This window comes from Amphiura filiformis, chromosome 1, assembly GCF_039555335.1.
Source record: "Amphiura filiformis chromosome 1, Afil_fr2py, whole genome shotgun sequence".
Lineage (NCBI taxonomy): Eukaryota > Metazoa > Echinodermata > Ophiuroidea > Amphilepidida > Amphiuridae > Amphiura > Amphiura filiformis.
The window spans coordinates 77,932,246-77,945,225 of record NC_092628.1 but is presented as its reverse complement, the minus strand read 5'-3'; the positions used below and the strand labels follow the sequence as shown (position 1 = coordinate 77,945,225).

Below are 12,980 nucleotides of genomic sequence, written 5' to 3'. Positions count from 1 at the left end.
CATAATCACAATATATATAACTTTTTATAAAATTTAATTAAATCTTAAAATAAAGCTTTGAAACTATGTTCTACTCCTTATACAAATAACGCGTTACCTGCTATATTTGTTATGGTTCTTTCCGCATAGAATATACGTTACAAAATAATAAATACGTGCAAAATTATATTTTGAATGACGATTGACGAATGGTGGCGTCTAAAATCAGCAACCCAGGCCTGACCCAGACAGTATAAAACAGATAAATAAATAAATAAATAAATAAATAAATAAATAAATAAATAAATAAATAAATAAATAAATAAATAAATAAATAAATAAATAAATAAATAAATAAATAAATAAATAAATAAATAAATAAATAAATAAATAAATAAATAAATAAATAAATAAATAAATAAATAAATAAATAAATAAATAAATATGGATGAAACTGCCAGTTGCATAAAAATTTAATTTTTGCATTACTTTTGTTTATAAATAAATAAATAAATAAATAAATAAAATAAGAAAAGTAAATAAGTAAATAAAATAATATAAGTAAATAAAGACTAAATAAGTAGGCCTAAATAATTAAATAAATAAAATAAGTAAATAAATAAACAAATAAATAAAAAATATATATAAATAAATAAATAAATGAATAAATGAAAAAAATAAGAAAAGTAAATAAGTAAATAAAATAATATAAGTAAATAAAGACTAAATTAGTAGGCCTAAATAATTAGATAAATAAATTAAGTAAATAAATAAACAAATAAATAAAAAATATATATAAATAAATAAATAGATATAATAGTAGATAAATAATTCAAAACTGCTGAGTTCGAGAGTGCTGATAGATAACAAATAAATAAATAAATAAGTAAAAAAAACCCTTTTTCTTTTTACAAACATCATTTCTTGGCAAAGTAATATTAATCATAATAGACGGCCAATTATTTATCTTAATAGGCCACACAAAATTAAAAATTCGTTTCACGTCCCCACCTTTTTGGAAAAGTGAGGAGGGAGGGGGTGTTTTTGTTGTCGTTGTTCTTTCACTTTCCAAGTAGGCCTACAATTGATTGGTAGCAGTTTTAAGAATCTGCTACCAACGACGAGGCCTTTTTTATTTTTATTTTTAAGGTTAGACCCTTAATAGAGTTTCACACAAAAAAACCACTTAAAATAAACTTGTTTATATTAAAATTAACATTTTACTTAAAGTATTGAAAACTTAAAATTTAACATGAGAAATTAAAAAAAAAGTATGGAATGATCTCGGAAATTGAGGAGGCAGGTTGGCGCCCCGGGGTTGGCGCGAAACTGTTATTTTTCACGAGGACACCTCCAATAGAGACAGTTAAGAAAGTAAGTTTCTCTCTCATTTGCCTATTTTTTTAATTGATAGAAAACAATAGAATAGAATAGAAGACAATTATTATCATATTCTTTTATTACATTCGTAAAACATCACAAACTTTATAAAAAAAGTTAATCGAAATGGAAATCGCTAACAAGGAAATGGAAACAGGAATGTTCCTCAATAATTGCAGAAAAGAACTACGGTATATGTTATATCCCATGCCTTTTCTCAAAGGACGTCTCCGGCAATCACAACATTATACCTTATTATGTTATAAAATAATTATCAAGCACGAATCATAAGGTTTTACGGTATTTAAAACAAACTCATATTGACCATAAAAACGAATTAATACAGCCGGCTCTCAACACGCGATATTCAAAATTCCCGCCGCCAAAATTGTCTAGTGCAATGACGTCATAGTTATTTGTGCTCAATTGTTGCCAGCCTTTATTGTATTACTGGGACGTCATTGTACTAGACAATTTCGGCGCCCGGGAATTTTGAATATCGCGTGTGGAGAGACGGCTGTATTAATTCGCTTTTATGGTCAATATGGTTTGTTTAAAATAAAACCACCTGATTCGTGCTTGATAATTAATTTTCTGACATTATAAGGCATAATGTTGTGGTTGCAGGAGTGTTCCTTCAACCAAATAAAAATGCAGACGTTGACAGTGTGGAATCAATGCAATGTTTATTTCTCGGATAGGTTTGACAATAGTTTATCATGTAATAACGTATATGGCTTGTTTGTTTGTCACGTATGTTGCTGTTTTCCATTTTTAAAGTCCCATTCAGTCATCCCAGTGAAAAAAAAAAAAAAAAATATATTGTTTATTATTTGCTTAAAAGTGAAGGATAAGTCATTCAAATTGTCATTTGATATTTTTAAAATAAAAAAAATAGCAAAACCCGAAGAAAACAGCAGTATTTACGAAGTTGAAGCCCCACTCACGTAGCTAATACAGATTCATGTAAAATGCCTTATTTTGTATTAAATACACGGCTTTTGGCTGAACCACCAGCAGGTTATGTTAGCAGTCAAGTTTAATCGTTAAGGCGTTCGACTATGGTGCGAGAGGTTGCGGGTTCGAACCCTGGCGGTGCCTAGTAGGCCTACGCTCTCGTGAAAATTGTGTTAGCTTGAAATTCCCCTGGACAAGGAACTTACTGCTAATGGTCTCGTTGTAACCCGTACGAAACTCGGGGAGCAGATCTTGGTTGCGAAGGTTATTTGTGGAATGTACAGGGTGTGCGCTCTTGTAGCAGCAAAGTCCCTGATTTGTTGTTAAATGGTTTATGGAATGATGTGGGGCCGTACTGGTCAGCGACAACCTGTAAAGTGTGCTGAGGCTTGTGGATCAACGTCTAGGCGTTGTACCTGTGCGTAGCGCACAAAAAATCACTGCGCTTTTTTTAGCACATCTATGACAATGACAAAGGTACCAATATCTGAATTTTGATGATTTTTACGATTGTCGTCTGGATGAGCAAATCACTGAATGGGCCTTTAACACGAGTGGTGTTGACGGAGTAGTGTTGAAGTGTGAATTATCTTTTTAAGTCGTTGGACGCTGACGTCATACATGTTTCCCCATGGAACCTCAAATGTATTGTTCCAGTTCAGTTGCACCATGGTTGCACGTATGGCTTCCAGCAAGGCTTCCAGCAGAGAACACGTTACGTGTTAAGTTCTCATTTGGTTTCCAACATCCACGGTGCACCGAAAGGTATTTTATCATCTCAAATTTAAGTTAGTAAACGATGCTAATTCCTTTGATTTTGTGAAACTTCTGAAAACATTCACACAATTTTATTTTATTTTTCGGTTTGGTCATAACAGATGACCGTTTTTCAATCTATGTAAAGATTCTTTTTCAAAACGACCGCTTGGCATGTGACGTCATTGCCCGGCAGCATGCGCGCGAATTATGGCAATTTCCATTGTTCTTTGCCCTGCAGTGTGCGTACGCATCGTAGTTTGCTAAGGGCACGTGCATTTTAAATCGCCCGCCACATTTCATACAGTACAAGAAAGCCATTGAACAGTGTAGCGGCTCGTTCAAGCATATCGATAGACGAATCCCTCGCCTTTGTTGATAAACAGTGATGTCAAGTGGTTAAGAACGAAATATTTCGTGAGTGTATTGGAGCTCTTACGTGAGTACGTGACACGCGCACCCCACCTTGATGTCATGCGTCATTTTCTCACATACTACAGTTACTGTTCATTTTCCTATACACAATACACATGCAGTACTCTCACCATTGACACGTGACCTCTACAAACAGTGTAGGCATATGTTATAGGTATAGGGCATTGCCTAGTTAACGTCACTGTGTGAAAAATAACCAGCCAATATTTAAAGTACTCTCTGAAAATCTAGAAAATATAGTTTTGTAATCTGTCCTAAATTTTTAGCTAATTTAGGTGTTTGGAAATATTCGCACTTTGGTGTTTTAGGAAGGAAGGGCACGGCACAGCCTGCAAAATTTTCTGTGTAAATCGAATGCATCTTTTACTGACTATCACTCACTTGTGTACCGCTCTCTTGCGAAGGGCATTAAAGCTAAACCACTTGACGGATATTTTTTTGTAGGGCCTACTTGATGTCAATCAAGAATAATGAATCCATATACATGTATAGGCTAAAAACTGAGTAGGTTGGGCATCTGCAAATGGTCGTACCTCCCTGATATGTAAATGACAGATAATACCAAAAGAAAAAAAAATGAAGACATTATTTCGTGGTAAGTCTACAACCATTATGTTTCTCATTTTCAAGAATGCTGCATATTGTCTCGTTTGGGAAACAAAGGCACACACAGTATTGCTACCTTGCGTTTGGTTTATAATCGTTCACCCAACTATACCAGCTCATTGTAATATCGCACAGGTAAAACAGAAACATGTAAAGTGTGGATTTAACCAGAGAAGATCTGATTTAACATAGTTAAACTGTTTTCAATTAGTGTTATCTTGGTTTAATAGCTTTTAATGGTGTTTAAGTCCTGCAAAGGTCGTGGTGAATTCTACTGTAGACATAACTGCATCATGATTGGCTTGAATAATTTAAATTGGAAGATTCGTATGCTAGATGCTATGCTGAGATTTGTCTCAGATGCTATGTCAGCTTGCCATCTTCACCAATGAGATGAAATAACAGTCCAAAATTTTGACACGATTCCGTAAACTTCTTTAGCTGTAGTCCAAGGTGCTGTCAGAGCGTCAGATATAATGCACTTTAGAACGGCATCAAGGCATGTCCTGCAGAGAAAGGTTAACATTCGTCCATCCATGTTTAGCCTGTTAAAAACACGAAGCACAAAAGTTATTGGTAAGTCTGGTGTTTATTTATAACCTTAGAATAATTTAAGAGAAGGAAGAAAAAAGAAGTAAATTATTAAACTCAGTGACCATTAATTGAAGATACAAGTAATTATATTTTACATATACATACAACTGAATTATACTTACAAGTCGAACACAATTACGTTTTTGTGAGTTTCCTGCTTTCCATCCGTCCCTAACATCTTCATGTTACGAAGGAGGGCTTGTCTCAATCTTATGGACGAACCTTTATATTGTAAATGAGAAATGCACAAATGACTGACTGACTGACTGACTGACTGACTGACTGACTGACTGACTGACTGACTGACTGACTGACTGACTGACTGACTGACTGACTGACTGACTGACTGACTGACTGACTGACTGACTGACTGACTGACTGACTGACTGACTAAATAAATAAATAAATAAATAAATAAATAAATAAATAAATAAATAAATAAATAAATAAATAAATAAATAAATAAATAAATTAATTAATTAATTAATTAATTAATTAATTAATTAATTAATTAATTAATTAATTAATTAATTAATTAAATAAATAAATAAATAAATAAATAAATAAATAAATAAATAAATAAATAAATTCATTAATTAATTAATTAATTAATTAATTAATTAATTTAAAAAAGTGTTGTCACTTTGTAGAATAATGGAATTTTGAGAGCAGGGGCAGTGCGCATTTTCTTTTTGGCCTGTTCAACACCGAAATAATGTGGAAATGCACATTTTCGAAATTCACATTTTCGTAATTGTCCTGGTACATATACGCCAATGAGCATACCAGGCCTCCGGGAAGATTGATAGCATCGTCTCCTTTCTCCTAATAATGATATATACGTTCATGTTAAATAACTTTCAACTAAACTTTCACTTAACTATAAACCATTTGTCAACAATTGCTTTTAGGAGTGATTTAACTTACTGTTTTGTTCTAAAAATAGTGTTACAAAAACGTGCGAAAGTATATTGATGGCTCGAGAATATGATTTCCTTTTTCTTTTGAAAGCTTCCTTTTTCTTTAAGAAAATGTCATCTTCAGCTCCTGTAAAAATAATAAACAATGGAAACTGGTTCACTATTGATTAACCAAAAAATTAAAAACATATTTATTATTTAATTTATTGCATTCAGAACTATACAACTACGGTGACGCCACTTGCACACATGCATTTTTATTACCCAGTGTCTATGGGGTAAACACAGATTTGGGTTTAAAGGTCATTTAGGGGTCACTTCCGGTATAAAACGAAATACCTTATTTAGAATAAGAAATCCAACAACAAGTTTCCTCTTACCCAAGTCAATCATATCATATAAACTGCGTTGCCAAAACCTAACATCGAGGAGAGTTAAATTAATACCAGACACCAGAATAGGAGTATGTCTAAATGCATCACCAAGAAGTAGCACCCCCGGGATGCTGTCACTTGTAGCTGCCAATCGCTCCCATGTGATATGTGTGCATTCAACATTTTGTTTTAATGACGTTAATAAGGAGGACTGGATGTAATCTGAAATTAATATAAACACAAGAGATTTGTAAAAAACAAAACAAACTAACAAACAAAACATTAACAAAAAAAGTTCGTAGTAGGTACGTATAATGTCCGTTGTTGAAAAAAAAATCATAATCGTAGCCCGGGCGCTTAATTTATTTTGGAACCATATAAAAATGACCCATTATGGAATGGGCCGTAAACACTAACCCATTAGGGTTAGGGTATAGGTTAAAGTATTGTGGCCCATTATGGTTGCAAAAAATAAATACGCAGCCCTCGGGGAAATACACAGCCTGCGGGGTGGGGGAAGTACGATACTAGGGGTCTTTCGGTATATGAGTTTTTTCTTTTCGAAAAAAGGAGGTGGGCTCCTTAGAAATTCAGTGCGGAATTGCTGAACATTGGGTGTCATTGACAGTGAAAATAACTTTCTTGGAATGTGCAAACGTTTGCAAAAAATATTGAAGCTAAAATTGCCCCAAAAATGTTAAATTTGTTCAAAATGCGATGCGCGCGAAGCGAGTAAATAATGCGCACATTTGGTGTAAACTTTCGAAAAAAGAGGTTATTACAGACTCGGTATAAGGTGCCTAACAAACGGGGGTCATTGAATGTAGAGTGCCTAAAAATACTTCCTTTAGAAAAGTTTTACATTTGAAATAGATATTATCAATTACCTGGAAGAGTAGGTGCGGCTTTATGTTTTAGAAAATAGCCGATATCATCGGGTGGTTTATCTTCAATTATTAGTTGCAAAATGGACGTTTCTGCATCTAGCATTTCCAGAATAGTTTGTGCAAAAGGAAGCCCTAGACGAATCTCTCGATAAAATTCTTGTTGAGGTACAAAGTGTTCAAGTTTGATTTTTACAACGTAAGCATCTGTAACAGTGTCATTAGAATTTGTAAAGTCTTTCCGAAGTTCTGATTTCAAACCATCGCATACAACAGTGAGAGGAGCGCGTAGTACCTGACATGGTGAAGAATAAAAACGGTGTACAATTAATTACATTTAAATTATTTATATTGTGATGTACCCTGTATAAGTGTATTTCATGAAATAGGGGAAGTTACCTGTATAATCATGCAATAGTTTCTTTATTATGACTGCAATAGCCTTTATCATTGAGACAGTTTATAGTGTTGATCTGGGCTAGCTAGCTAACATGCTTACAGTCCAATTCCTTCAAAGAAAGGAAATTGCAAACCAGAAATATATTTTGTAGTTAATGTACTACTGCCTGCCAGTGTTGTCGGAGAAGATCTACAATACGTCAAAGAGCGTACTTCGTCCAAGAAAGGAATATATATTCTTCTGTCGACTTGCTGAAGTCTGGTTTATGCATAGATTATCTAAATATGATGATCTATGGTTTTTTGATTCAACGCAACTGTCAATATACGTAAGTGGGTACAACTGCATCGCAGTCCTGCTTCCTGAAGATATTGTGTGAAAGGTGAAAATAGCACCAATTTTGGAGAAAGCAGCGCAAGGAGTTAACTTTGGAGAAAGCAGTGCAAGGAGTTAAGTGTGGAGAAAGCATCGCACGGATTTAAGCGTTTGGAGAACAGCGCAAGGAGATAAGAGTTTGGAGAAAGCAACGTCATTTTTGTGTGAGGATTTTATTCGCAAAGATATTTATCAATACAAGTGTACAAAGGACTTCGCTGATTTTCGCAGGGCAAGAGAATGAGTATATACATCAGCCGTCCAGAACATTGAAAGAACTCTTTATGGTCACCAACAAGAAGAATGCTGGCTAAGTACTAAATAGTTAAAGAGTGATTATATTTGATTATTGTGTATGTGCACTTGTTGTCATATATTGTACCAATCATAACTTGCTTTCAATTAAAGACTTAGATTTTGTTAGCTTAATCAAACAAGTGTATTTGTGTTGTGTATTCGTGTGAGATCGGGTAAAAGCTGATTTTGGCCTTGAGTCAAGTACGACTCGTAACAATATGCAAGTAAAATAGAAAGAAAAAAACGTATGAACTATATATAGCAAACAGAAATACAAGATAATAACCCACAAACATTGCGCGCAATCAAGAAGGAATTGTCGGATTGGTCATTGGTCATATGCAATCACTTTTTTATGCTTTCGGTTTCCCATGCTAATATAAAAATAATTGTATGATCGAAATCGCGGAAGGTACCAATGAAGAAATCATATAATCATCTACAATCGTCGAAAAAAAGTACTTGGAACGCTAAGCATATTCTGTCGAAATTCTGAGCAGAATTTCTAATGATCATGGAAATAACGTATATTGTACTTGGGAACAAACATGACATCTACAACAATGTTTTACCCTTCCCCTCCTCCCAATGTTTGAACACATTGGGAAACCGCTGGAGACATTGGCATTTCTCAACATTGCACGGGGGAGAAGGGTGACAGATTTAAACGCAAGCGTTCCAAGACTTATTTTGAGGATTGAAGGTTATCTTCATCCAGCTTTGACATGATAACTGATCAAGAAATTATTTCAGAACAGGGTAGACATGGTAGGTGGTGACTGATGGAAGATATGTGACGTGTCATGTCAAAAGCAGACACTTTTGGGCGGGTTATCAATTTTGAGGTTTTTAATTGTAGAGATATTTTGCTCCACAACGCCGTTTCCCCTATGAAATCGGACATTCCTAAGCGAAGATATTGAGTTCGTAAGTTATGGTATTATAAAATTGGAAATTGAGATATCGGCCTTTAAAAATATTATTGCCAATGTTGAGAATAGGAATTTCCTTGAAAAATGGCTAAAAAATACAAGATGGCAGTTATATTCCGGTCTGAAACTATCAGACAATATTTTTAACATTGATAACATCACAAATTCGCAAAAAACACAAATTGTGAAAAAATTACCCCCGGGCAGATTTTTGGCTATTTCTCCATTTACGATCCTGCCCAAAAGTGTCTGCTTTTGACACGTCACATATTTACGTATTTTGATTGATGGCGTTGGATTTAATGCTTTCTAGTTCTTTGACTTTTGGGTGTGGGGGGGGGGGGGTGTTTTCGCCTCGAATTTAAGTATTGAAGACTTCATGATACACCTTCTTGTTTTTAATTTATTTAGACCTACCTGTAACTCCTGTAAATTGGTTAATCGATATTTTACTCCAACAACACGCTCATTTTCTTCCAATAGCTTTGTACCAACACCTTCAATGAATTTAACCCTGTAACACGGTAAAAACACACGTATATACATGTACATGAAAACTCGATGCTAATAAAATAAGGATCGGGTTTTGGCCCGTGTTTCCTTTCCTTTGCAGCACTACATCTCGACAATTAATGTCGAGTTCAAAATCTAAGGTAGTAAGGGAACAAACCAAAAGATCGATGACGTCCTATGAACGTAACTAGTTTCGTTTCTCAGCCGACCCCCTCCCTCCCTGCCAGAAACGTAACAATGAAATGTTGAAAATTTTGACATAATAATTATAATGACACGTTATTCAGACCGATGTTTTCATTGTTTTGTACAAACGTAATCGAGTATTTTTACCCCCTCCCCCCTAAACAAAACTAGTTTCGTTTATAGGACGTCATCGATCTTTTGGTTTGTTCCCTAACAGAAGTATAATAGTTAAAAAACACGTTTTCTTTCCTTATTACTTAGGACATTATTTGTAGGACGTCACGTGGACCCGATCGAAGTGAAAAAGAGCCAGTTCGTGATGGGTGTCCCAATTGGATGGCTCACATGCATAACAGGGCACTCCACCACTGCCGCTTTCATTTATAAGCCAAAGGAAATTGGAATGACATTTTCGATGAAAGATGCATTGTTAAAATCCTGATAAAATTCAAAGAAATTTTTTAATACAATACTTCACTTTTTTGAACTGACAAAACCATGACTAAGTGAACACTCACGTAGGATGCGTTGCAGCATGTTTTCTCAACGCCTTTAGAAGACTCCTGTATGGAACAGTCTTTCCAGGGGTTGCAAAATCTACTTTGGTCTCCTCCTTGGTCTGGTGGTCAATAAATAAGAAGCCATTCAATGGTATACTATGACAGTCCTTCAGAACATCTGAAATAATAAGTGCGTTACACTTTTAGCGATACAAGGGTCAGATATTTTTGGAAAGTAACCCGGGAAAGTAATAACACTCCCTGAATATTATAGAGTTGCTAAAGGGAAATAAATGGCTATTATGAATAAGAATTAGGAAACTAGAATATATAATATTCTGCTTTGGAGAGCTTTTAAATATTGACAAGATAAGTGAAAATTTATTTAGCATCTTCAACTTTTCAATTCAACCGTTGATTACCTAGATCCATCATATCCTCTAAAGCCTTGATCCCGCTAGGAAATAAACAATCACCCGGATCTTCATTGATATCCGCCTCAGCATCATCCAAATACACGTCCCGTTCTATCACGACAACTCGTCTTCCATGTTTGCCAAATGCTGCTGCTAAAGATGTGCCTGTTATTCCCGCTCCAATGATAATGACTTCAGGATCACTGATAGAAAATTTACAACGATTTCGCTGTGTATAAAAAATGTAATAAAACGTCCATGATAGGCTTATGGTATATGGTAAGATATTTTTCATAGTTTCTTTTTTGTTTGTTTTTGTTTTGTTTTGTTTATCTTATTTTATTTATTTTTTTGTGTGTGTGGTTTTTTTTTTTTTTTTTTTTTTTTTTGGTTGTTGGGGTTTTTTGCGCCTAAGGCGTCTTATAAGAATTTGAATTGTGCGATTGATAAATTATCATTATTAGCCTATATCATTTTGGTGTTTAATGGTGATAATGTTCATGAAATCGAGTCCGATAGAAGTCTAATTCTATGCGTCATGAGCATCTTACTAGATTACGTACATTGGACTTCGATCAACTTTGATGATCAAAATCAAATCTGTATATGAAGAGCTTATTTCCAAACCGTGTTAAGTACAAAACCACATGTGTCTCATTGTGTGATACAATCACAATTACTTCGACAAGTTTGACATTATCAATAATGAGTTCTACCATACAAGTGCAGACTATTGTTCTCATTTGGAAAACAAAGATTTCACACAGTATTATTACTGTGTATCCATCCACTGTTTGCTTTGTAATGGTGCATCCAACTGAAATTATATTAACCTATAAGGCTATATAGCATTATAACCCACCTATCCCACAGGTAAATCAGATACATGTGTTTGTGGACTTAACATGGTTTGGAAATAAGCTCTTCATATTTTCTCCGAACTTAAATGTTACCTATATAAGGCATATGTTTTCGACACTTTTTTTTCGTGGTTGTGCATGACACATCATATACTAAAGTATATATATTTCCACATATATACATATATACATGTATATATACCTCCGTGTGACTATATGTACTTTTGACATACACATGCATTACCTGCACCTACCTTTAATGGCTCAGGGTTAGGCATGAAAACGTAGATAAGGAAGAACACAATAATAGTACCAACCATGCCTATCATATTCAATACAGGATTAATCAAATCGTCATCCATTTTGTCACTCTTGTCTGTTGTTTTACTGTTGATATTATTTTGTTATCGAATAATACACGTGTAATGTGCAGCTCGTAGTACGACGTATACTTGAACTTGTGAATCATTAATGCATGACCTGGTAGTATATTAATTATTATCATATTGTTGAAGTCCATAGAGCGTGAGGCATTACTCGCCAGGCAATTACACGATTCTATGCGATGCTCGATTGGGTTAAAATATTAAACTTTGCCAACTTTTTAGTTTAATCATTAGCAATTCAAATATTAATTTCTGAAACAAACATCAATATTAGAATTCCTATAGATATTTATTTCTTATTAAGCATGTTAAGGGAAGACCCTCATCAAAAACGCCCATAATTATAGTCATATTTCATTGTCATTCCAGGTAAAAGAGCATACGACCAGTTTCTACTCATAGGTTATGACATTATATTTTCCATCCAGTGTGGAGAGTTAGAAAATGATTTTTTTACATTTAACAGTCTTCGAAGTAAACTAGGTAGGCCTAAGTATAGGTATAGACTTTATACATCTAATGCTATACGTATTTGTATGTAGCTGGGATGAAAAGTCTACCATCTGATATGAAAATCTCACCTGGGAACCAAGGGACAACAGTGCCAGTGCATTGATTGGTCACTCCAGCCTTTGTTCCATTTAAGGTACAGGACATTTTTTTGTTTTTGCTATAGCCCCCGAATGAAATGTATTAATTTTAATTATGTTTGTACTCACTCAGGTAGCATTTTGTGTGAAATTTATATTCAAACTAATTGCTATTCTTTTTTATTGGCATTTTAGTGTCTAAAATGGCCTAAAATGAGGGTTTTTCAATATTGCCGTCCATTTCTAATCGTCACCCCCATAGACTTTACATGTAAAATAAAAAGGCTCATAAAAATTTAATAGCTCTTAGTTTGGACGTAAAATTCACACAAAATGCTTTTTGAGTGATGACAAAGATAATTAAATACTTTTCATTCGGGGGCGTTTAATGTATGTCTTGTACAATGACATTTCACAATAAAATGTCCATTGGAAACAAAGGTGCCAGGTTAAATAAATAAATAAATAAATAAATAAATAAATAAATAAATAAATAAATAAATAAATTAATTAATTAATTAATTAATTAATTAAGTTAGCCTTTTTGTTCTGCAGGTATAGGCCCTACATGAAGTTTCCCAAAGATGCTAATTATTTAGGTTTTTTGAGAAACTTCTAGACCAAATATCTTCAAAAACGA

The 12,980-nt window shown here is 34.0% G+C and overlaps 1 protein-coding gene across 1 annotated transcript; it reads right to left on the bottom strand.

The window, feature by feature from the left end:
• Positions 1 to 3,961: 3,961 nt before the first annotated feature.
• LOC140153788 (squalene monooxygenase-like) lies at positions 3,962 to 11,774 on the bottom strand. Its single transcript, XM_072176646.1, has 9 exons — positions 11,619 to 11,774; positions 10,511 to 10,733; positions 10,107 to 10,266; positions 9,307 to 9,403; positions 6,889 to 7,180; positions 6,008 to 6,223; positions 5,635 to 5,754; positions 4,830 to 4,929; positions 3,962 to 4,658 (listed from the first exon to the last, which is right to left on the bottom strand). The coding sequence occupies exons 1-9, from the start codon at positions 11,724 to 11,726 to the stop codon at positions 4,496 to 4,498; spliced, it is 1,479 nt and encodes a 492-aa protein (XP_072032747.1). The 5' UTR covers positions 11,727 to 11,774; the 3' UTR covers positions 3,962 to 4,495.
• Between the last annotated feature and the right edge of the window lie 1,206 nt (positions 11,775 to 12,980).